At 44.6% G+C, this 20155-nt stretch overlaps 1 protein-coding gene across 5 annotated transcripts in view; it reads left to right on the forward strand.

Annotated features, from left to right (window-relative positions):
• Thsd4 (thrombospondin type 1 domain containing 4) overlaps positions 1-20155 on the forward strand; it is a 562869-nt gene that overhangs the window by 380022 nt on the left and 162692 nt on the right. The window contains exon 1 of one of the 5 annotated variants that reach the window (XM_076925457.1): positions 15170-15420. The exons of the other annotated variants lie outside the window; for them this stretch is intronic. Coding sequence (XP_076781572.1) covers positions 15349-15420 — 72 coding nt within the window. The 5' untranslated portion in view covers positions 15170-15348. Of the gene's footprint in view, positions 1-15169; positions 15421-20155 lie in introns of those variants that run through there. 5 annotated transcript variants of the gene reach the window in all.

The following is a 20155-nucleotide window of genomic DNA, read 5'->3' on the forward strand; positions in this document are numbered from 1 at the left end:
AGTTATGAATTTATCCATTAATCACCATCTACTGCACAAAAAAACCTTCCCTGATGAGGTATGAGAGTGACACGATGCTCCGGGTAGAGTGAAATTATAGTAGTAGGTTTACCCTGGAGCCATGTGCATCCCACCACTGGATCTTGGCCAGATTTACAGTATCAGGCGTGAGGTTTCCCCTGCGGTGCTATGGGCCTCTTACTTCAGGTCTAAAGGCTTCTCATTTATTTCAAAGTCAATAGGAAACTTAAGGTAATAATGGGGACAACCGGTTTCCACTCTTGATTTGTAACATCAGTCGCTGTAGAATCTCGGAGACCAGTTAGGGGTCAACTGAAAATGTCTGGCGACTTGGATAGCTTGGCCAGTGAAGGCAGTGGAGTTGTTTAGAAGTGGGTGAATTCAGTCACAGTTATAGGGTAATTAAGGGCTCAGCTTAGAGACAGAGGCTTGGGTCTGAATTTCTCCTTTACCCCTCAGTGGCCAGCCTGTTGACCACCAGTTCACTTTCTCTGAGCTTTGGTCCCTTCATCTGCAAAAAGAACTGATAGATTAACTTGGTGTGTGATGTAACTGGTACAGTGCCATCATGCTCCCTTAACGGTGTCTAGTGGCTTAAATTAAGTCTTCAGTAAATACTGTTTTCCTGCTGTTGAAAGGCAGGAAAGGGCATCCTCTCAATGAAGCTATTACTCACATCTTGTGTCTTACTACCTCAGATCTATTAGTGTTCTGTGGCTGTGATAAAATACCCGAGAGAAGCAAGTTAGAAGGAGGCGATACTAGGCTTTAGAGATGGTTCATTCAATAAAGTATTTACTCTGCAGGCATTATGACCTGGGTGTCTTCCCAAGAACTCACATAAAAACTCTGGATCTGGTGACACACTCTCAGAATTCCCGTGTTGGGAGAGCAGAACCCAGTGGATCCCAGGAGTTCCTTTGGCTAGTCAGCATGGATTGGAAAGTTCCAGGTGAAGTCCTGTCAAAAACCTGTAGTGGAAGATGACTGAAGAAGACACCTTGAGATGACGTCAGGATAGGTTCACCTCTGACCTCCACATACATGTGCTTTCACCAAGTCCTTATTGTGTAGGCTTTTGGGGCAACAGACCACCACATGTATTTTTCAGTTGCCTAATAAAACATGCGAAAACTGGGAGACAGGCTCCTAAATTCTCATGAGCATTGTTGGTAAAGCAAGCCCAGGGATGCATCAGAATCCTTCGTGGACTTGGTACACTCCACTTCCTGTTGACTCTTCTAGTTCATTAGTCAGAACAGCCTAAAGCTCAGATTACAAGGACATTTTTACAGTGTATACTACATTTTTATACCCCCCTCAGAAAGTTCTGTGAGCTTTGAAATAGGGACCCACACAATGTTAAGCAGTAAGCACACTTGTGCCATAGAGGGTTTCAGCCATGACTGGAAATGTGACAGAGCTTTGTGGAATCTTTGGCACTTATCCCATAGCCTTTGCCTAGAAGTGAGGCAGGAAGACAGACAGACATGATGGATGGTCCTAAGACTAAACTCCTGGCATCGAGCAGAGCTCTTGGACTAGGTAGTTTTCCCATTTCACAACCTAGAATCTACTAGTTGAAAACTTAATCTAGAAAAAGTTAACCTATGGACAAGCCTGGTGGATTGTCTTGATTGTTAATTGACCCAGCCCACTGTGGGTGGTACCATTCCCTAGGCTGGGCCCTGAACTGTATCTCACTGAACTGTATCATGCTGACCTGTATTTCAGCATAAGCAGCAGAGAGCAAGAAGACAACATGAGTGCATTCATTTCTCTCTGCTTTTGACTGAGAATCCAGTGTAACTAGCTGTTTACATTTCTGCCGCAGCTTCCCCTCAACAGCAGGTTATAAACTGGAATTGTTTTTGCTCAGGGCATTTTGTTGTGCTGACATCAGTGAAATCGGAACAACTTGGAAGGTAGTACTGTTTCATGTAGAATTTTATCTTACAGGTTGAAGCCATTCTACCAACGTAAGTGGGGCTATTTCTTTACTGTCATAGAAGTTTGACAGGTCTGTCAATACAAAGCCAGAGGAAAATAATCGCCTCTGTTCTTTTCAAAGAAGAAATTTACCCATATTTAAGTGAGTCAAATTAACATTAGAAGAGGGTAATAACTGGGATCTTTGGGAGAAAAGCAAGCAAGCAATTAGCACACTGTTGAGAACTAGCAGCACTGGTATTTCCAAAAAAAAAAAAAAAAAAAAAAAAAAAAAAAGCATAGTGCTTCTGAGATACCCACCTGTGTGTTTGTTCTTCTGTAAAGTGAGATGTTTGGACTGGGTGTTGTAGGTTTTCACTGGATTTCTGGGACCAGGTGTCTGCAGTTGAATGAATGAACCCCAGAGGGCGCTATTGCATGTGTTGCAGAGCTGGGCTCCAAGGATCTAAGATGAATTCAAATAAAATTCACTACTTAAGATTATTAAAATTTCATGAGTTTGTGGTGGGCACATTAAAAGACTCACAAGTAGATTCACAAGTAGAAAAAAAATCAATATTACCACTTAGAGGTTAACTAGCAATCTCATGCTCAAGAATCACCTGAGAGGTGCTGGACAGCCAGTTTCTCAGTACCTTTTCCTGTATGTGTGTGATAAAATGGTTCTGTCCTCGAAATTGCGCATTGTTACTTTTCTTCACTTGACAGCCAATATAGTAAAACCCAGTCAGTGTCAATAAATATCACAACATTGTATTTATTTGTTTGTTTATTTTTCTCTCATACATTACATCCGGACTGCAGTTTCCCCTCCTTCCACTCTTCCCAGTCCACACCACCACACTTCCCCTCTGCCCCAGATCCACTCCCCTCCAATTCCATCAGAAAAGAGCAGGCCTCCCGAGGATATCATCCAAGCACAGCATAACAAGGTACAATAAGGCACAACCCCTCATCAGGACAGGGACCTGGCAACCCAGTAGGAGGAAGCAGGTCCCAAGAGCAGGTTTAAGAGTTAGAGATGGCCCCTACTCCCACTGCTCATGGGTCCCATGAGAACACCAGGCTATACAACATAACATACATGCAAAGGGCCTAGCTCAAACCCATACAGGCTTTGCAGTTGTCACTTCAGTCTCTCTGGGCTCCCATGAGCTCAGCTTAGTTGACTCTGTGGGCCTGCCACACATTATTTATATAAGTAAGTAGTCGTCAAAATTAAACAGAAAGGTGACTCAGACTCTGGTTAAACATTTGCATTCCTAAGGTTTTTCCCTCTTACAGACAATACTGAAAACTGTCCTTAGATAATGCGGACTCCTGTCATTCAGAGATACAGAATTGGTATTATTTCAAAACGTATGAATTAGTAAGTCTTCTGATATTGCCTGCTAAAGGCTTTATGACTCAAAGTGTGGACAATGCCCCTCCAAGTAAAGACCGCCAGCATCACTAGGGACTATCCCCCAACTCTGACTATTGATTAAAAACTTCATGTAAAAATTCCAGGGACCTATGTACACAGTGCATTTGAGAAGCCCACACTGAAAGCACCTGTACTGCCTGTGATTGTCCCAGGTACTTCATGCCACCTGCTTCCCCGTGTGAATCATTTTCTGTGCAGGTGGAGGAGGTGAGTGTGGCAGCCCATTGTTTCTGTCTCCTAGAATACCTCTAATATCTTCTGTACTCCACTTGTTTTGCACGATTCAGTCTCTCTTTCCTGGTTGTCTGTTCAGAGTCTTCCCTACTTTTATTTCATATTTTTTTTCAAATGAACAACTTTGTCTGTTGGTTGAACTGACTTGTTTATTTTGGCCCTATATGAAAGAAAAGTAGAAAATAACCAAAATTTGAAAAACAAGAATGGGGTTAATACTTTTGGTGCTTGCCCAGAAGAGAATTTTAAGGGCAGTGCATTTTGGCTGCTATTAAAATCAGTTTAGTTGAGATCTACTTCATGTATCATGCAGTTTTCTGACTAAAGTATACACACACATATATATGTGTATACATACATACTTTAACAGTCCTCCCAACAATCCCATATTCATTAGAAGTCATTCTATCTCCCCTTTAGCTATTCAGCCTAGAAAAGTGCTAATCTAATTTTTGTCTTTATAAATTGGTGCATTCCAGACTTTTCACAGAAATGGTATCAGCCAACATTTGCTCTCTTGGAACTGGCTTCCTCCACTTAGTTTTATATTTTCAAGGGTACTTCATTGTGTAGCTTCACCTCTTACAACCAAATACCACAGTCCTTGCCGTGCAAGCTGGCAACCGGAGTTTGAACACCCAAACCCATGTGAAGATGACAGGAGAGAACTGGCTCCTGAGGGGTTTTCCTCTAAGCTTCTCATGTGTTCTGTGTTATATATAGTCACACACACATGCACACAAATTAATAATAATAATAATAATAATAATAATAATAATTGTGGTAATAATAAAATTAATAAAAGTATTCACAGGACTGGATACCTGGGAGACTCGAGGGAAGAATCCTACATGCTTGTTTCCTGCAGCTTCTATAGACCGCACATGCTCCTCAGCCCGGGACTCCTTTTCAACTGCAAAGCCAACAATGGTTGGCTGAGTTCCTCTCAAGTCAAATTTCTCTTGACACCATCACCTACCTCATTCTGCCATACTTATGGGACATACATACATACATACATACATACTTACCTCATTATGCCATACATACTCCTTGTAATTAACTGAGTCCACCTTGATAATCCAAGCTAAACTGCCTATTATAAATTCACCAGATTAACCATGGCACTTCTACCGGCTCCTTTCATTTCTCTTTGCCACGTCTTAGTTATGTTTCTATTGTAAAACACTGGTGAAAGGGGCTTGAGAGTTAAGAGTACCTGTTACTCTTGCAGAGGACCTGGGTTTATTCCCAGCATCCATAGAGTAGCTCAGAACCATTTGGAACACTTGTCCCAGGGATTCTGTGACCTCTTTTGGTCTCCCTGGGCATCAGGCATGCTCGTGGAACACATACACAGATGCAGGCAAAACCCACACATAAACCAACTAAAACCATGTTTTTGAGAATTGAAAAACATGGACCAAAAGCAACCTGGGGAGAAAGGGCTTATTTCAGCTTACAGCTTTTAGTCCATCATTGGGAAAAGACAGGGAAGGAACATGCAGGCAGGAACTGAAGCAGAGATCATGGAGGAACACTGCTTACTGGCTTGCCCAGTTTGCTTCCTTATACACCCCACGACCACCTGCCCATGGATAGCAGTGACTCCAAATGGGCTAGGCCCTTCCATACCAAGCATTAACCAAGAAAATGTCCCCACGGGATGCCTACAGACCAACCTCATGGGGACATTTTCTCAGTTGAGACTCCCTAGGCTCTGATGACTCCAGCTACGTCAAGTTGACAGAATGCTGACCAGCACAGGTAGCACGTTCCCAGACTCCTGGGTTAGGATGGAGACATAATGGGGGCTTTCCTCGGTCTGGGAATTTTCTAAAAATCATATATATGTATGCTATACTACATTCTGCTTTGACATGTGTATATCATGGAGCAACTAAATCAAACTGTTTACATACTTATCGTCTCATTCTGGTTTTATGGTTTGCACTGGAAAATTGCTGAGAATAGCTTTTAAGTATATAACCTAATATATATGTGATATTATATACAGGTATAACATATGCTGTATTACTATATAACATAGGTTCTTATATACTCCAATCACATGGATGGACAGTCTGATCCACTTTGAGTTCATCTTGTGTGCAATAGAAGGTAGAGGGCCCACCTTCCTTCTTTTGAATGTGGCTGTCCATTTACCCTGACTTCGCTGATTGAGAGATTTATTCACTGTGGGGGCTCATTTTGCCTTAAAGCATAACATAAAAATGTGCCAGTATCAATAATTAAATGATGTGGTCACTCTAAGTGATCAGGTGGGATCTTACTTTGGGGGCAAACTATGCTTTATTCAAGCACTCTCCTGTGTCTGAATGTCAAATCTGACATCTCAAAGTTGAAGTTGCCTTTATTTGATCATACACTTTTAAAGGATATATTACTGGCACGGCCTCTTTTCCTTGATATATATACTCTTAGTTTTGCATGGAAATCATTCACCCCTTTCAACGATCCTGGTTTTAGCTCTTATCCCTTTTAATCCAGATCATGGCTATAATCTGTGGAGTCCTCTCCTGGCTTCCTTTCTTCATGCCTTCTGATCCCTCTCTGTACAACAGAGTCGTCTTTGCAAAATGCAAATTTTGTCCTAGTAACTGCTGCCCCTGCCTTTTCATCAGCTGCGTACTGGAAGAAGGACAAAACTCTTTCATGGTGTGTCTCTTTGTCTCTGGCCCAAGCTGATGCTGGCCTCTTTCTATTCATCCACACCTGCTCCCTCTCCAGTTGTCATAAAAGCCATCATTGCTCCCAAGGCTAGACAGTCCCCCTAATGGAGACAAGCCTCTTAGACCACCACATGTTTTTCCTTTGCAGCTCCGTAGCATGGCGGTATCAGGCATATTTCTTGGATTTCATTAGCATTGTCTCTTGAGCCAGTTAGCGCCACAGAAACTGGAAGTGCGTCTGGCTGGCTGATCACCGTATTCCCAGGCCCCATAAAAAGAACTGACTTCTTAAGAAAGTGAACAAGTGAAGCATGTATCTTACTGTGTATTAGACTTTTAATTCTGCTTATGGTATATTTGATGGGTGGGATTTTTAAAACTATACATAAAGAGGTATTTTTAAAATGAATTTCTGGCCTTGTTACAGCCAGGCATACAAATCCTCTCCCATCTCAAGAGTATAGAAACACTCACCCATCTTCTTAAGCAGTTTTCAGACTTGTTTTGTTTGTCTGAGATCTTTAATCCACCAGAAATTTATTTTGGCATATGGTGGAAATTAGATAAGTGAGTTCAGTTGCTTCCCAATGGTTAGCCGTGTCCCCAACCTTTCAGTCCTTCCTTTGGTTTGAATTGGCTTGATGATCACAGACCAATGTTCAGATATGTTTAGTTGGGGAAAGGGCTTGTCTCTTCCTTTCCTGTTGAGTTTTATTTATTGTAGATATTGTAGATATTATGCTACACTACCTGGCAGGCTCATCTTAAAAGAAAATAAGTTTTATAAAATAATGTCATGCTCTGAAATTTGAAATAAGGTTGATTAGACAAAACTATCACTTAGTAGTGATGTATAATAATACATATGAACAGAAAATTCCTGTAGAGGGTATCCGGATGAACATCTACTTATATAACTGGCTGATGGGACCTGCTATTTGCATTTCTGGTTCCATAAATAAAAGGTGAGAAGCAGGCATTTGTATCTTTGCAAAGTTTCCTGAAGATTCTAATCCAGAGAACACATTTTCTGGTTTTTTTTTTCGGGGGTGGGGGGGTAAAAGATTTTATTTATTTTATATCTATGAGTGTTCTATCTGCATGTACACCTGTTGGGAGCCGACTTCGGCTAGATTATCTTTGCAGCCATCTGGAACCATATACCCTGATAAGAGATTTGGTTTTCAATAGCCTACAACAGCTGAAGCACACTCTGATATCCCACATATTTTGTGTTGCTGTTTACTGCCCCCAGCTGCAAGGCACATGTGGTAGTAACGCCTGCAAGGCATGCAGTTCACATGCTGTTCACGTGCTATCCACGCCATACATGCCTGTAAGGCGCACGTGGTATCCAAGCCTGCAAGGCGCATGGTGCACGTGCTGTCCACGCTATAGACGCCTGTAAGGATTACATCATATCCACACCTGCAAGGCACGCGCCTACAAGGCACGTGGCAAAAGCCTATAAATAGCTCAGAATTCCCTTCAATAAATGAGACTTGATCAGAATCTCTGTCTTGTCTCCATTCTTCGCGTCTCTTCCCCTTTATCCCCACTCTCTCTCTCTCGCTAGACCCTGACCCTCGGACCGGAACGGCAGCTTGGGCCAAGACACAGTGGCCACCAAGCGTGGAGCAGAGCAGGCCGCAACATTTTGGCCCACAAAGCCGTGCAGTACAGGCCAGGACAGTTTGGCGCCCAACGTGGGGCTAGTACGGACGCGACATTTGTGGTGTCCAACGTTGTCCAGTAAGCGGGATACAGTGGAATACACCCTGCGCTGGAGAACCAGTCAATTGACAGAGCCTCAACGTCAGGCTCCAGTAAGCGCGGCAGTTTGGCACCCGAACGTGGGACTAGTGCGGACGCGACATACACCTGCATGCCAGAAGAGGGTACCAGACCCTATTATAAATGGTTATGAGCTACCATGTGGTTGCTAGGGATTGAACTCAGGACCTCTGGATGAGCAGACAGTACTCTGAACCACTGAACCATCTCTCCAACCCCATAGAATACATTTTGAGACTGTACTTTCAAACAAATTGTTGAGATAACAAATGTGGCCAATTCATGAATGGCCTCGCTGCCTTTTCTAAGGTAATACTTTGGGGTCTCCAGAGTTTGGGCGAACTGCAGCCTGTACATTGTCCTGTTGGGGTCTCTACTCTTGGCTCTGGGTCTCATTCCTGCACCCAGCTGAGCTGAGCCACACAGTCACCCTGCCTTCTGTAAGCTCACACGGCTGCCCTGCTGACTGAAGGTGCTCATATGGCCAGACCTCAGCCAAAACCAGAGAGAGACAAGGGCGGGGTGGCTCCTTTTGTTATAGGATCTCATTAGTTTCCTCACCTTTAATGGAGAGGCGTCGCCATGAATGCAACAGAACAGTGCTTTCCAAGTCCCAACTCTGTGGCCAGTTAATGACGCTTCAGTTCACACAAAGGGGGAGTTAATTACTAACACCTGCTTCTCCTCCTGCATGGCGCGTGCATGGGGGCCAGCATCCCTGTCCGATGGCCCTACCCTTGCCATAGGTCTATTCCATACAATACACATGTAGTGTGTGCCTCTGAAGAAGGCTGCACCTTCCATCTTCAGCTTCAAGTGATGTTCTTTGCAAGAAATAGAATAAGATCTTTAGAGGGGAAAATACACTGTGAATTTACTCTTAGACAGAAGTGTACAAAATATAAATAATATGGTTGTAGACCTCTGGTCCCTTCCTCCCTCTCCCTTTCCCTCTTTCTCTCTTCCTCCTTTCTGTTACACACACACACACACACACACACACACACACACACACACACACTCATTCACTTCTCCTTGTTCCCTGACAGTATACTGGATGCTCTCCTGTCCTCTTTACCTTTCCTGCTTAGATGAACTGTTAACCCTGTGCACACTCATCTTAATGAAACAGAAGCATCCTATGAGACTGTCCTATGCCTCCATTCCCTTCCTCAGACCACCCTGAACAAGGCAGCCCCTGCCGAATCTGAGCATGGCACAAAGACACATCAGCTGTCACAGAGGGCCACTCTGTCGCTCTGTGAAAGCAAGGTGTATTCCTTAACAGCACAAAGGATAGTCAATGTTACACTGAGAGTGAGCAGAAGGTGATACAGGAGCAGGAGCCGGGGTCACCGGCCTCAACTGGCCAGGAGGCTGGTGCAGTGTAACTCCTGGGAAAGGTGCCACTTAAGACTTGTTGGAAATGACTGGGACTTGTTTGTAGTAACTCATTTGACTGTAAACTGTTGCTGTTACCATCACCCCCTTTTTATTTAACTTTGACTAGCAATGTATTCATGCCTGAACATTCAGCGCGAAGGGACTATAGGAATGCTTGCCAATAGAAATATGAGGTGGTTTAAAATTCTGCTAATGGCCACACTGAAAAAGAAATGAAGTTATTTAATACCATCCTCTATTTAACCCAATGTTAACATTTACAACGCACTGCAAGTTGGATTCGCCGCACTTCAAGTGTTCAAGTCTCTGCAGGTGACTAAGTATCTATCTCATAAGAAAACAGAGATACGCAGTAATGCATCTGCCCCTCTCTCTTCTCTGAAGCTCTCCAGCCCCCTCCCTTCCGTTAGTCATCGACAGCTCCGTGTGTAACTGAAAATGGTTATTGCATATATGAGCACTTAGAAGCGTGTCCATGTGAGTTGGTGGGCGCTCCATGGCATGACTTTTCTTCATCCCTTTATAGTCAGTGTTTCTTATCACTACATAGGAAACAACATGGCGGGTTTTGGTTGTTGTTGTTATTGTTGTTTTAATTGCTACAGAGCAGATTGTGATGATGAACTCTCAGGAACCTAGAAGCTAAGGCAGAAAGATTGAAAACTCAAAGCCAGACTGGGCTGCAGCACAAAACCCTGTCTGGAAAAAACAAAACCAAAAACAAAAAAAAAAAAAAACAAAAAAGCATTGCTGCAAGTGTTTCATTTTGTGGATGTCACCAGTTATCCCGTTTGTCCCTCCCAGTGGGCATTTAAATGGCTGCCAACACTTAGTGCTCAGGCAGTGAGGGTTAGAAAATGGCATCCTAGAAGGCTCTAACATGGAAGAAAGCCTGGAACCAGGGATGCATGTTAGTTCAGGGGTGGTTCCTTGTCAGTAAAGATGGCTGGAGAGTAGAGTGGCTAATAGACCGAAGACAGAGGCTGGAAGACCAGAAGAGACTGGATCACAGTTATTATTAATGGGTTTGGGTACCAGCCCTAAGGGAGAGCCATTGAAGATGCAGGGGAGTATAAATGATGGAATTCTGGAGCCAATGGGAGAAGAGCACCAACCTTCCATTCTGGTAAATTCTGTTTTATCTATGTAGAAAGTTGGAGGGAAATAGAAAAAAAAAATCATCCCAGAATGCCACAGTAGCAATTTGCTGCAGACAGGAGCTACAAATAAATATTAAAATTGGTAAAACTCTAAGAAGAAATAGAATACTTGCCTGACCTCAAAACATCTCCTCCACATATTTATTAATTATAGTGATGCTTTTAACACATATCCAAATATCTTTTGAGACTTCCTTTCTAGGAAGTGGAACTTCATTCCACTAGACTTAGAGACTCATTTATAATGAGTAGAATTTGGAAAAGGAAAAGAAAAATAATAGCAACTTCTACTCACGAGATACCTGGCTGATACCACGTTAGCCTAGTTGGTCAAGGTAAACACTGTCAGCAATGTATCATGTCGATAGTTACACCCCTGATGCATGTACTCAGGTGGACACGTCACTTCCATGGTATTGTTTCCTCGGACCTGTGATTCTGGTTGGGTTCTAAAACAGTAAATGAAGATTTTTGTGGGAAAAATCAGAAGCACGTCTACAGCTAACTTAATATTATTGCACGGTGTTGACATCTCAGTCTTCATAGCTGCACCCCAGATATTTAGGACCCTCAGATTGAAGACAACTAGTATTGTCTCCCTGCGCGTCTCTTCTTCTGTCCAGATTGAATTATGTCAGAATTTTTTTTTCAGGACTAAAGAGGTTTTAAAAATTCAGAAGACCAACATGACGAGACTTGTGTCTTCCTGGCATTTTTGCTGGAAAAGGAAAGGGGGTGACTTTTCACACTGAGATGATGGGGGCTATAGAGCAGCAACTAGACAGAATTTCTGTACAACCAGCAGTGGTTTAAATAAAGAAGGGAGAGGTTGAGAAGACTCATGCCATCACTGGCCTCTGGAATCACGCAGGTGACACTGCCATACATAGTGATGTCTTTCTTGGAGAGATGATAAGAAACAGGAGGCAGACTGGGTTCCAGGGATGCTGTTCTGTTTTAGACCTGTTGAATTTGGGACATACCAGGGAAATAGACATATACACTAGACAACTGTGGGTCAGAAGGTCAGGGGGAAGTCCTGCATGTAACTAGTCAGGGGCAGCCATGGATGCATGAAGGATGTTTGAGGACCATCTTTGTAAAATAGTGAGCTGGCCCAAGGAAAGCAGATGTAGGAGGAAGATGGCTAGAACAAAGGTTTTTAGAAGCTCAGCCCAGGAGGTATCATGGAGACTAGAGAGTTTTCAGAAAAATGGTGGCTGTGCCATTCTGGCATGCAGAACTGAGCTCTGGCATGCAAGATGGGTGTTACCGGAACACCAGTCCTACCATCTACCCGTTGTACACGTGGGATGGCATGGGACAAGTTATTTAGCACAGTAAGTCTGTTGTCAGCGTTAGATGAGTCACAGCCTGAATGTTGCTGTGATTACAGGTGCTCAGAGAATGTTAGATGATAAAAAAGATAAATTAATAGGGCTCTCCAGGGTGCTATGGAAGAGAGTGATTCAAAGAGGATACACGTGTCACCCCACTGTGATGGCTGGTATCGGAAGGAGGGAAATGACAAGCACTGGCCAGGGATGAAGACAACCTTATCCTTTGCCCATTGCAGGTAGAAATGTCAATGGTGCAACGACCATGGAAAACAGTGTGGCATCTGTGGTAGCATGTGCAGGTAGAATGTGCTGAAGAGGCAGCATCAGGACCACCATGGATCAGCATTGGGTGCAGTAACTCCACTCTCAGATTTATGTCCAGACAAACTGAAATCAGGGATTCCAGCACATACTCAGAAGCCTATTTTCTTTGTAGTGTTACCATTGTCACAAGGGCATACAATGTAGTCGATCTATTTAGCTGAATATTATCCAACGTTTTAAAAAATGAATTGTTGATGTATACCCCAGCACAAGTAAGTTCTGAAAACAGTACACTATGTGAACTAAGTCAGACAGAAGGGGACAACGTATGTCATTCCATTTCTGGGAATAGGCAGAGTCATAGAGATGGAAAGTAGATGGGGGGAGGGGTCACCAAGGACAGTGGAGAGAGGGAGTAGGGAGTTATGCATTAGCATACGGAATTCCTGTTGAGGATGATGAGAAGGTTCTGGAAACAGATAGTCGTGGGGGCTGTGCCGCATTGCGAGTGTTTCCAGTGCTGCTCAATTGCATAATGAACGGTGGTCAAATCTTGGGTTGGGTATCTCTCACCATGCATTCCCTTAAAAGGGCATCATGGTTAGCGCTGTCGAGAAGTCACAGAATGGCTAGAGCATGACCTCTTGAACTTTAAGACGGTGGGGCCTCTGGTTACATTTCCAGGGTTTCTATGATAGGGGGAGAACTTGCAGAATTGGGGAAACAACCTCAGCTGGGAAAGCCGCGTGCCCTGGGAGCCTGAGGACCTGACTTGGGATCCCCAGGACACACATCTAAAGTTGAGGATGGTGACGTAAGCTTACACTCTCACCGATAATGAGATGGGAGGCAGAGGTAGGCAGATACCTGGAAGCTTGAGGGCCAGCCAGCCTGGCCTGCTGGGCAGAGTTCCAGGCCAACAGGAGACTATTTGTACAAGTAAAGTTTTACTGTGACACAGCCACGTCTGTTGTGCGCACATCGCCTGAGACTGCACATTCATTATGGTGGTAGTTAAGAAGCTGCCGCCGACACGACCATATGGGCTGCAAAACTGAAAATATTTACTACCAGACCCCTCTGAAGGGAATTTCCCAACCCCTGGCTAGGAAACATCCCTGGTCTTTTAAGGAGTTGGGCTTTCTAAAATAATGCCTCCATTTCTGACAGACTACTGAGTCAGTAATACTACTGCCTCTTGCAAGCAGGAAGCAGAAGCGACCCAGTGCCCGGACACGTGACAATGAATAGGAAAGAAGAGGAAGCAAAGGCAAATAAATAAATAAATAAATAAATAAATACTCATTTATTATGATCTACTCATTTCTATCTTTCTCCTTGCCGTACTTCTTGGTCACCGTGGGCAAGCCTACGGCTCGAAGAATGGTTGTTGAGGATATTAGGATGGGACTAAGGGAACCCAGGTGTTCTTGCCAGCAGAACGTATAGGAAATGGAGTGGTTTATAAGACCTGACTCTCAGGCTCAGAATGGCCACCCAAGTGGAGTTTGTGGATATGGGGACCACAGCATCCTCCTGTCTCTTGATTCTCTTGAAAGAGCAATTCTAAGTGCTTTCCACCCAGGCCCTCTCAAAAGTCTCACTGGTAAGCTGTCGCCGCATGGCCAGTGGTAATGAGAGGCTGCACACTGTAGTTAGGCTCATAGCTTCCTCTTCTGTGCAGAATGATGCCCATAACCCAGAGCCCTCAAGGGTTTGTTATTTCACTTTCTGGGGCTGAGTTCTGAACTTATGTCGGACCAAAAAGACAAAGCCTGGCACTTCCAGAACTTCCGTGGCACAAACTGTGCCAAGTCATGTGACTATGTGACCTCTGAAGTATCTTCCTGACCATTGGGTGACATTTCTTTATTTCACAGGAGGGACCATCAGGGCTCAAGGATGTTAATTATAGAAATGGGTTTTGAACCAACACATGCCTGATTCCAGGACTGAGGCTGTTTCTATCGGACCAAATGCCACCTAATTCTCCCTGGCCACCAGAACCCTCAGAAAGCTTTTGTGTGCCCTCACAGGCAGATTCCAATACTTGGTGGATTGCAACCCACTTTGGACCTTGATTCATTATTACAGAACAAATCTGATGCCTGGAGTTCTGCAGGCTTCTACGGGTCTGTGCAAGCCTCTCTGCTCCCTGTGTCCCCCAGTTCCACTCTGATGGTCACTCTGAGTCTGCTAAAAGTCGCCCTATGCCTTCTCGACAACATTACCACTCAGAGTTCACTTGTCCCCACTTTACAACGTATTTTTACACCCTCTACAATAATTCTTCACTGTACTGGTTTAAGTACAATGACCCAGGAACACAGCAAGAGGGAGATACTGTGGCTTCCCATTCACATCCATTTCTGGTCATATGACAAGCAGGTGGCAGGCTGGTAACTACTTTCCATGCTGCCTTCGATGGTGGCGTCTTTGCCTAGATTTCTGCAACTATCAGATCGATGGAAAGAGGAATGCAGAAGCCATCCACCCACCTCTTGACTTGGGGCCAGTGGGAAAAATAAACTATATTCCAGGGCTGGCAACTCGTATAGGTCACACAGCCCTTCAGACCCAAACCCAGAGGTAAGAAGGCCCCGGGTCTCCTGGCTCTCCAATCTGCCTGCATTACAGCTCCTTCTGCTGCAGCCTGCTGCCTCCTGCCTGCCTCAGTGGAGGAGGCAGAGCCATCCCCCTGCGTTCAGAGTGCTTACCTTGGAGCCCTTTTTATGAATGAGGCCAGATGCACACTCCACATTGATCATTTCTGTCCCTCCCCTTTTCTGCTTTCTGTTAAAGGCAGCCCCCCAGCTCCCAGCTGGCTCCTGTCCCCTCCCCCAGCCAGGAGAAGTTATTACATGAAGAGATCAGCTTACCAGTTTTCTTCAGAGCAGAGGCTGAGCTCAGAGCTCAGGGTAGTAGAGTGGGGGAAAGAGCCAGGGAACCAGCGCGGTGCCTACGGAACTCCAGGCTGGAATCCCTGAGACACAAGTGCATCAGCTAGCGTTAGCACTTGGCAGCCGGATTCTCCTCCAGGGTAGCTTTGACTCTGGGTAATAATGTTTGTCAGCTACCTGTTATTAACATTGTTCCACACTGAGACAGCAATGTTAGCAAGACCTGGGGGAGAGGTAAGCCAAATAAAATATCTTGTCAGAAGTTATATTTTTTTGTCAGCATTAAATTTCTCCTTCTATCTACGAAGAGGGATCGGGGAATAGATTTTTGTGGTGTGTAAAGAATAATGCTTTTTATGACTTTATTTTAGGCTTTTCTTACAGGGAAACTTCTATTCCTCTTGAAGGAGCTTGTATTTGCTAAAACTCTTGTGCTGAGCCTGTCCATGTAGTTGCCACCCTGGACCTGCCATGATGGCCTGGGTGACAGATGTCAAAAGCATGCATACTTCTGCTGTTTGCGGGGGTCTGGGGGAATGCATGTCAGATTCCAGTAGGGTCTGGTGCTGATGCAGGAAGGATACTGCCTTTGAGGCATTTCTATTCTTGTATTCAGAGAGAATCTGCATGCATGAGAGATTACCTTTCTCTCTTACCTTCATGCTGTACTTTTTTCCTCCTTCACTTTTGATGTGCATGGGTAAACCTGTGTTTTACTTTCTGTCCTGGGTGTGGAGGGGGAAAGTATTAGGGGGGCTCTGAGTATACCCAGATCTGCAAGGATTAAAAAAAGAAGGAGGAGGAGGCATGTTTTAGGGTCTGTGAGGACAACTTATTGATCTGGCTTGTGTGTTTGCTGGGTATGTTTCTGGACATCGCTGATACTTTTAGGAGACAGTTTTGATGCAGGCAGAGTTTGGAAGTGTTGATCACTGAGCAGGGAAAAAGGAGCTCGTAGTGTCTCCACCCTGTCCTGCAAATGAGCTGGCACCAACTTTGAATCCTCCTCCACTCTTTCACTACTAACTCTGATGGAAACTCTCAGAGACAAGAATAACCCCAATGCAGTCTGTCTCCTGGACCCATCTTCTTCCCTGAGAAGCCTAATGACTTTTAAGTCCATATATCTTTTAAAAGGGCCATGAGGCCACTACCCACCTCTGCCTTTTGTTTGCCTTGTCAGGGGCCAAGAGAGCCCTGAAAGCTAATGTAATTGCTTTTTTTTTCCCCTAAGCACGCTTCCCTGCTTACGGGCTCCCCAACCCACGTCCATGCTGCAAGGCTGAGGTGGTCATTTGTCCTAGGCTTCTCACCTGTTAGTTGCCCAAACCCTCTGTGCTGTGAATAGTCTCTGGGGGAATGGAGCTCTTGAGAGGGAAGTGGAGATGCCTAGTAGATCTAGAAATGCTGAAAGGCGAAAGCACACCACTGGCCTCTGCTTGAAGTTGAAGTTTGCAACTTCCCTGTTGACTTTTTTACTATGTGGAGTAAATGACAAATGGGCCCACCTCACTCAGCCCGGAGCACTTACAGCAGGCGAGAGGCAAGCTCATATGGAAAATATTTCTATCACCGCTGCCGACACATCTGGTCAGGGGAGACCTCCGTACTGAGCAAATCACAGCACTGTAGCAGCCCCTCCGCCGTGCGCCAATTACTCTTATTAACAGCGAGGCAGAAGGCAGCCTCAGTTACCTGCCCACAAGTGGCTCCTGGGAAGGGCCACTCTGGAATGCACATCCTGGAGCCTCCTCTCATGCAGGGAAAGGGCTCTGCTTCACTTCACAGCAAAGCAAAGGGGAAAGGGAAAGCCAGAGCACACAGGCACGCCCTTACCTTGATGGTGTAGAGATAGCACTGGGCACTAAGGAGAGTGGGACCAGACTGGCTTTGGAGTTCAAGTATGTATGCTTAATACAACCGGTCAGAAAACCCAAATGGGGGTAGTAAGACGTCTGCCCTGCTACCCCTGGCATTACACTGCTGTGCTATCTAAAGATCTCCCCGTGCCTTCTGTTCTTTATCTCTCCAGCATGTGTGCATATGTGCATGCATGTAAGTCTGTAGCTGTTTCTGTGCACTTGGCTGTTATAGTGCCTTCACTACCAGGAGATGCTATAATTAGGATTGCTTTCACTTGTTGGAAGCGAAATGATGAGGAAGGAATATGACTGAGTCTCCCCACCCCCTTAAAAGAGAACGTTGTTTATAAGGAGCTTTGAAGAATGTGGCATTTTACAGGGGCCTCTTTTTTATTGCCATGTTACTTACAAAAAGCATTCCCATAAACATGCGGCGGCGTCCCCAAGTCACCGCAGTTTTCTTTCCTCCTGCCCGCCGATGGGTTTTCTTGCAGGTTCTAATTATCTTCTCTGTGGATGTTCCTTAAAACACACAGGAGGGAAGGGAAGCGGGCGTCGTCCACCCAGGCTACCGAGCTGGCTATGCTCTCAGCCTGGGATGGGGAGCCAAGCGGCAGAGCTGGGACCAGTTTGCAGAGCCAGTTGTTGTCTTGGGTGTGAAGTCTTTGCAGATAATTGGGGGCTTGAGTCAGGGAGGTACTTGTTCAGGACAGAGCAACCTGGTATTAGGTCAGTACATTAACTGGAGGGGGTGGGGGGAGCTGTTGTTGCCTTTGTTTTCTGGTTGCTATGGCATTGAACTTAGAGCCTTGGGGTCACTAGAATGCCTTTAACCTTGACAAGATCAGAATAGAAGTCATGTACACGTGTAGACAGTGGTGCATCCTCTGACGGACTGACTGTAGAATACTTGTTGAAGTCAGGCTGGACTTTCAGTGCATTTTTTAAAAAGTGTTTTTGTTTGTAACTCTGTGGGGGGTCGGGTAGGCATCTGCACATGAATGTGGTGCCCACAGCAGCCAGATGAGGGCGTCAAAGCTCCTGAAGTAGGAGTTACAGATGGTTGTGAGTCACCTGACATGGTACAAGGACCTAAACTCGGGTCTTCTGGAGGCCAGAGCATCCCCTTAACTGCTGGACCATCTCTCCAGCCCTGATGTGATTTTTAAAACATGCTTTGTTGCCATCTAGTTCCTAATTGCCAGTATTGCAGATGGAACCAGGGGCCTTGTTCATGTGAGGTGCAAACTCTCTCACTGCACCCTATTCTCAGCTGTCCTGGTACCTTTGTAAGTGTGGTAAGCATGCCAGAATGCAATCAGTGTCTTTGTGGAGACAGAGGCGTGGGGGACTGCCTTTTCTGTCCTTACCCAAGGAGACCAGTGAGGTCCTGTTATATGTAGGGAGGAAGGGGAAGTAAGGGTAACCTGAAACCCGGATTCTGTATACTGCGTTGAGACAGTGTCAAAGGATGCTATTTTAACTTTGGTAAGGCAACTCAGCAAAACCTATCAACTTAAAAAGAAATATCTGCTAATGGTTGCAGACTTCCCTTTGGTGGTGATGAAAATGTTTTGGAATTGGGTAGTGGTGGGGTGGTCGCACCATTCTCTCTCTCCTTCCTTCCTTCTTTCCTTCCTTCCTTCCTTCCTTCCTTTCTTCCTTCCTCCCTTCCTTCCTTCCTTTCTTCCTATTTTGTGCTGGAGAGTAAACCTAGAACATCATATATGGTAGGTATATAGTCTGTACTTCCACCCCCAAATTACATGCTTTAAAATGTGTGTGTGTGTGTGTGTGTGTGTGTGTGTGTGTGTGTGTTCCTATCTGTTGGCCTACTGCAATCTTAAAAGACCTTCTAGAATGCTTTTGAGTCAGAGCAATGGAAGCCAACAGTCTCAAGTCCTTCCAGACTTAACTCATTCCAGTGATGAAGTATTTCTAGAATAGTTCACCACTGAGCGTGTGGCCTGCCGGATACATACGGTAGATAATATTATACAGTTATAAGTTCCTATCCATGTTTTTATCAGGAAAGGTTGTTGAACTTTATCCAATTTGTTCGCCTTCATTATAATACTCACTTGCCTTTTCCCTCTGCTACGTTGCTTACATAGTGATTCCATGTGATCAGTAGATATCTGTGTTCTTAAAATTGCCCGTCTGCTAATTCACTTGTTAGATTTGATGTAGTCACTGTCCTTGCTACCTGATATGATTTACATGAATATTGCATTGCCCTCTTTAGTAAATCAGTGCCATTGGGTCCTGCCAACCATTCATTGTGCTAGCCCAAAGTTTTATAAATTCAAAAGTCTCATCTTCTCACATGCTTTGAAACAGTTTACACACCAGAGGAATTAGAGCTTTGCTTAAAGGATTTTAAAAGTGAATCATCAGCCGGGCAGTGGTGGCGCACGCCTTTAATCCCAGCACTTGGGAGGCAGAGGCAGGCGGATTTCTGAGTTCGAGGACAGCCTGGTCTACACAGTGAGTTCCAGGACAGCCAGAGAGTACTAAAAGTGAATCATCAAACCACCAAGCTGCTTGGTAAAGGAATGGACTTTTGAGTATTTAAGTGTTTAAAACATGACTCTTGTTCCCATAGACGGTGTAGTACTTAATATGTATAGGAGAAAACCTGTACCGTGGAAGCAGATTGTAAAGCAGGGTAATTAACAGGCAGGCAGCTGTGGACATTGTCCGGCTAACAACACCAGGCATCCCGTCATCCCTAGCCTTGTGTACCACTCACAGGGGCTCCAGCCACCCTGCTTTCTCTCCCTTAGAGAACATCACCCAGAATTTTATGTTATCCCACCATTACTTTTAAAAACAATAATGGCAGTTAGTAGGGGGCGGGTGGCATACACCTGTAATCCAGCACTGGAGAGGCAGAAGCATGCAGATCTCTTTAAATTCAAGGCCAGTCTGATCTACATAGCAAGTTCCAGGACAGCCAGTACTACATAATGAGACCCTGTCTTAACATAATTTTTTAGTAGTACTACTAGTAGTAACTACAATTATATATATATATATATATATATATATATATATATATATATATATTCACACACACATACATATATAAAGGTGTTACCATTCAA

This window comes from Arvicanthis niloticus, chromosome 26 (genome assembly GCF_011762505.2).
Source record: "Arvicanthis niloticus isolate mArvNil1 chromosome 26, mArvNil1.pat.X, whole genome shotgun sequence".
In the NCBI taxonomy this organism is placed as follows: domain Eukaryota; kingdom Metazoa; phylum Chordata; class Mammalia; order Rodentia; family Muridae; genus Arvicanthis; species Arvicanthis niloticus.